This window comes from Tupaia chinensis, unplaced genomic scaffold (assembly GCF_000334495.1).
Source record: "Tupaia chinensis unplaced genomic scaffold, TupChi_1.0 Scaffold000465_1, whole genome shotgun sequence".
Taxonomy (NCBI): domain Eukaryota; kingdom Metazoa; phylum Chordata; class Mammalia; order Scandentia; family Tupaiidae; genus Tupaia; species Tupaia belangeri.
Window position 1 is genome coordinate 1,997,033 of NW_006159974.1, and position 5,498 is coordinate 2,002,530.

General features: G+C 60.1%; 1 protein-coding gene across 1 annotated transcript; it reads left to right on the forward strand.

Moving 5' to 3' along the window:
• Positions 1–1,887: 1,887 nt before the first annotated feature.
• On the forward strand, positions 1,888–5,498 carry VGF (VGF nerve growth factor inducible; the record flags this gene model as incomplete). Its single annotated transcript, XM_027774636.1, has 3 exons — positions 1,888–1,965; positions 3,492–3,708; positions 4,214–5,498. A coding segment is annotated over exon 3 (1,266 nt), but the record flags the coding sequence as incomplete, so codon positions are not given.

A 5,498-nucleotide genomic window follows, 5' to 3' on the forward strand; every position in this document is an offset into this window, starting at 1 on the left:
TGGTGGGTGGGCAAGCCCCTGCCCTCTCTCTGTCTCAGATCTTTTCTGGCTAAAGACCCAGTGCCCTGCTCCCCTCCCCTGGTTTTCCAGTTGTTCAGCTTGGATGGTGGGTGGGTGGGCAAGCCCCTGCCCTCTCTCTGTCTCAGATCTTTTCTGGCTAAAGACCCAGTGCCCTGCTCCCCTCCCCTGGTTTTCCAGTTGTTCAGCTTGGATCACTAACTCTGCGGGACCGTCTTCTGCTACCCTCCTGAGAGTATGGGAGATTCAGAAACGAAGACAAAGAGAGATGGATTTATACAAACAACTCAGAGCAGACGCCAGGCATCCCCTCCAGGTCCCTGTCTCAGCTCTACCATTTCCAGCCTTCTCGCTTCATTTCTCTTTCCTCCCTGTCATCTCCTTCCTCCCCATCCCAGGAACCAGTCCCCAGCCCAGCTCTTTCCCAAAGCTCCTAGAGGCAGCGGGGTATGAAGGGCACAGCTCAGCTTTGGGAGGCTGTGTGTGTGTGTGTGTGTGTGTAAGTGGGTGTGTGTGAATGAGCTGACCCAGGTAAGGAACTGGGGTGAAAAGGCATACACAAACCCAGAGCTTGGAGACCACACAGACATGAGGGGTCCAGGCTGTGGAGTCACTATTGCCTTTGACGCCCTGGGCTTCCATCTCACTCCCCCTCCTCCACCACAGGATGACGGAGGTTCTTGGGATTTCAGCTTCTGAGTAGCTCCCTTGAGGTTCCAACTTTAAGTGGAAACATGGAGGGGTGAGGATTGGGGAAAATGGGGAATACTCAACACAAGCAGTAAGGATTCAGTATTTGGGGACTGCAGACGAGTGGCTGGGATTCTGACGCTTTACTGTACAGAGATCTAGTCATGAAGATGAATAACAGGGAGGGGCGAGAAAGATGAAGGAACGTGACATCTACATAGCCACCAACATTATCATTAGGCATGGAAGGACCCAGAGACGTGCAACAAGCCACATATGTATACGCACACACACACATTATTGTGTACCAACAAGCTAGGCACACATCCAGAGATGCCCAGGATTGGGTACACCCCAAGACTACAAAGGTATACAGACATTCAGAAGAAATCAGAACCCACACATTGGGACACCTGGACACAAGCATAAACAGGCACACAGACTGGAAGAGAAGATCACATATTTAAATCGGAAATATTATCATGCCCATCCACTCTCCATCTGACTAAATACACCACTGCCCATCATTGCTCTCTTTCCTCATATGCTTTACTAATATCTGAACGCACACAAACACGAAGGCGCGTGCATGTCAGGCGCAGTGTGTGTGCACACACAAGTTCACAGGCATGTGCAGTTTCTCTAGGTGCTTGACTCCCCTCACTTTGTCTTTATCCCCATCACCCGCTCAGTGAGCCCCCCTGGGCTCCCTCCCTCCCCGTTTCCTCCTCAGTTGGATGGCTTCCCCTCCCCCTCTCCAGATGTCTGAGCCATCACTCTCTGATTCATCCTCCTCAGGAAGGTAACGTGACCCCCTCCCCAGCTCACAGCCTCAGTAACCAGGCTGGGAAGGTGAAGGGGAGATGGTGAGGAGCCTGAGGGGAGCCCAGAGGGGAAGGAAGGAGACCCTGGATAGTTGCGTGGGGCGGTGGGGGGTGGGAGGAACTGCCTCTGGGTCCCTTGCCCCTCTGCTTTCTCTTCTTTGGCATCTTCACAATCACCTTGGTTCTTCTCCGGTGTGTGTGTGTGTGTGTGTGTGTGTGTGTGTGCGTGTTTTCTTCCTCTCCTTCAGCCTTATTCTTCTACCTGTTCCAAATTCTTTCCTTCTTTTCCTCTCCCCTGCCCCCATCTCCTCGGTCTTTCCTCTCTCTCCACTCCTCCCCATCTATTTCCCCGCAGAGCTGATGGGCTTTCTTCTGGGAAAGTCGAGCCAGTGATGGAAGCGAGAAGCCACTGCTGGCTATAGAGGGAAAGCACGTGAGTGTGTGTCTGTGTGTGAGAGTGGGGGTGGGGGACTGAGTGAGGGTCTAGGAAGAAATGAGGTGGGGGGTAAGGACGGGTTCTGAAAGAATCTCTAAGCCCCTGACATACTCCTGATCCAGGTTTCCAGCGTCTCAGGGTGAGGGTACCCTGCGTGTGCCCACAGGCACCTCTATGTCCGCATTCTTGTGTGTCTGGTGTGTGTCATTGTCACTCCCCCCTTTCTGTGCCCACACCCCCGCACTCCTCTCTGCCTGCACTGCAGCCCCCTCCAGCCTCCCTTTCCCTCCCCTTCATTCCTGCAGTGGCTGCTCCCCTAGCCATCCCCCCCTCTCCCCTGCCCTCCTCCCCATTTCCGTCCTCCCCCTACCCTCGCCCACGGCTGGTCTCCCTTCACCGGACCCAGCTCGTTGATGGATTCTCTTTGCGCAATCTGTGCGTCATCGCCCCCCACCCCCGGAACCTCTAGCTCTCCAAGCCCCCAGCCCCAACCCCGCTGACAGGAGATACGGTCGAAGGATCTGGTGGCCGAGAGGGGCTATCTCTGACGTTGCATGCCCTCCCTCCCTTCACGTTCAAACCTTCCCTGTAAGTGGTGGAGAGAGCTGGAGTTGAGTCAGTCCCCACCACCTGCGCAACCCCCTCCCCACCTGGTCTGGTGTCGCCCTCCAAACGTCCTTTAGGGGGGACGCAGTGGGAAAGAAAGGAGCTAGGGGGAGGTGAGCCGAAAGGGGGCACAGGGGACCCGGACATAACGCGGCCGGACAGAACAGACACACCTTTCTCTCCAGACACGCACCAGTCGTGAACAGACAAGACCCAGAGGCACACACATCCTCAATTTCCCCCCTTTCTCTTCCGACTCTGACTCTCTCGGACGGGATTACCAAAACCGCAAGATCCACCCGCCCAGGGCTGGCACCCGCACCGCAGATCCGCGGACAGCGCCCGCAGGCGCGCAGAACCGTCCCTCCTCTCTCAGGTTCACACCGTCCTTGGGCGTGTTCCCCACGGACCGTGCGGTCTGGGGGTGAGGAGTCCACCCCCTCCCGGCTTTCAAATCCTTACCCTCCCCCTCCCCAGTCTGTTTTCTACTGGTACCCAGTCAGACGCTGGGGGTGTCCCCTTCCTATTCGGCTCGGCAACACCGGCTCCCGCAGCTGCAAGTTGCTTTGTAACCCACCCTCCCGCCTTCCAGCGCCTCTCATCCACCCTTCCATTCATTCTCCCATTCATTCATTCATCCTTTTCTCCTCATCCTTCCTTCATTCATTCGTAGCCCCCCGCCCCGCCCGCTTCGGCATTTCATTCATTCATTCATTCATTCATTTTCCGGAGATCCGCTAGCGCACGCCCCTCTAGCTGAGGACGCCAGCGCGCAGGCGCAGGCCGGGAAAGGTGCGCACCCTCCAATCGCTGCGCGTCCTCCCTCCTCTAGGCGCCCGCCCGCTTCCCCATGAATGAACATTGACGTCAATGGGGCGGGGCGCGCCCACGTGACCCCGCGCGCTCCCCTTTATAAGGCGGCCGAGGCGCGGGCGCTGTCCAGCGTGCTGAAGCCGGAGCGAGCAAGCCGCCCGGAGCCGCGCGGATCCAGCTGAGCCCAGCCCACTGGACGCCAGATCTCGACCATCGCTCCTACCTCAGACACCGCTCGGAGCCAAGGCGGACGGGTCCCGATCTTCCCCTATCCCCACCCCGCCCCGACCCTCTCCATCTCCCGCGTCGTGACACCAGCTGGTAAATACTCCACTGTCCGTTCCTCATACCCTCCGCAGCCGTGGGCGTGAGGGAGGGTTCTCTCTCCTCCCAGATGGGGGGTGTTGAAAACACAGCGGGGAGCCCCCTGGTAAGGGCCCTGGTAAATTGGGGAGTCGCAGTTTTTCTCTCGCTGCTGAAGTCGCCCACGCACCATCCGGGGAGTCCTGTGCGGAGGGAGCAGAGATTTTCCCCCCCTTATCCTTGCTGCTTAGTACGTGGGCGCTGGCAGTGAGATGGCTCGAGGAAGGGGGCGAGGAGGTACGGGGTGAGCGAGGGTTGCGGGTGTTCTTTCCCCATTTACACGACTCCAGAGATTGGCACAACACCTTTCTCCTTTGCTCCTAAACGTCCCTCTTCTGGGTAAGGTTAGGGGATCAGGGAAACCCCGGGGTTCCCTGTTTAAAAGTGGGGGAAGGGATGGTAGAATTAGAGAGCAGGGAATTCTCACAGAAACCCTCTTTCTTTGGTCCCTTCTATTTTTCAGTCTCCTGCAGCCCTTGGTCATGAAATTCCAGAGGTTGCCGGCCTCCGCCCTCTTCTGCTTCCTTCTACTGATCAAGGGGTTAGGAGCAGCGCCTCCGGGGCGCCCCGAGGCGCAGCCTCCTCCCCTTAGCCCTGAGCATACAGAGCCGTTAGCTGGGGACGCAGTGCCAGGGCCAAAGGATGGCAGCGCCCCAGAGGTCCGAGCAGCTCGAAATTCCGAGCCGCAGGACGAGGGAGAGCTTTTCCAGGGCGTGGATCCCCGGGCGCTGGCCGCGGTGCTGCTGCAGGCGCTCGACCGCCCAGCTTCGCCCCCGGCGCCGGGCAGCTCCCAGCATGGGCCAGCGGAAGAAGCAGCAGAAGCTCTGCTGACAGAGTCGGTGCGCAGCCAGACCCACAGCCTCCCCGCTCCGGAGACCCAGGCGCCCGCGGCCCCACCTCGCCCTCAGACTCAGGATGTTCCCGAGGCGAGCGACCCCTCTGAGGAGCTCGAGGCGCTAGCGTCCCTGCTTCAGGAACTGCGAGATTTCAGTCCCAGTAGCGCCAAGCGGCAGCAAGAGACCGCGGCAGCGGAGACGGAAACCCGCACGCACACGCTGACCCGAGTCAATCTGGAGAGCCCCGGGCCAGAGCGCGTGTGGCGCGCTTCCTGGGGAGAGTTCCAGGCGCGCGTCCCGGAGCGCGCGCCTCTGCCGCCCTCGACCCCCTCGCAGTTCCAGGCGCGTATGCCTGACAGCGGACCCCTACCCGAAACCCACCAGTTCGGGGAAGGAGTGTCCTCCTCCAAAACACACCTAGGCGAGGCATTGGCACCCCTGTCCAAGGCGTACCAAGGCTTGGGCGCCCCCTTCCCCAAGGCGCGCCGGCCGGAGAGCTCACTCCTAGGTGGCTCTGAGGCCGGGGAGCGCCTTCTACAGCAAGGGTTGGCGCAGGTAGAGGCCGGGCGGCGGCAGGCGGAGGCCACGCGGCAGGCCGCGGCGCAGGAAGAGAGGCTGGCCGACCTCGCCTCCGACCTGCTGCTCCAGTATTTGCTGCAGGGCGGGGCTCGGCAGCGCGGCCTCGGGGGTCGGGGGCTGCAGGAGGCGGAGGAGGAGCGAGAGAGCGAGAGGGAGGAGGAGGCGGAGCAGGAGAGACGCGGCGGAGAGGAGAGGGTGGGGGAAGAGGATGAGGAGGCGGCGGAGGCGGAGGCAGAGGCAGAGGAGGCGGAGCGGGCTCGGCAGAACGCGCTACTGTTTGCGGAGGAGGAGGACGGGGAAGCCGGGGCCGAGGACAAGCGTTCGCAGGAGGAG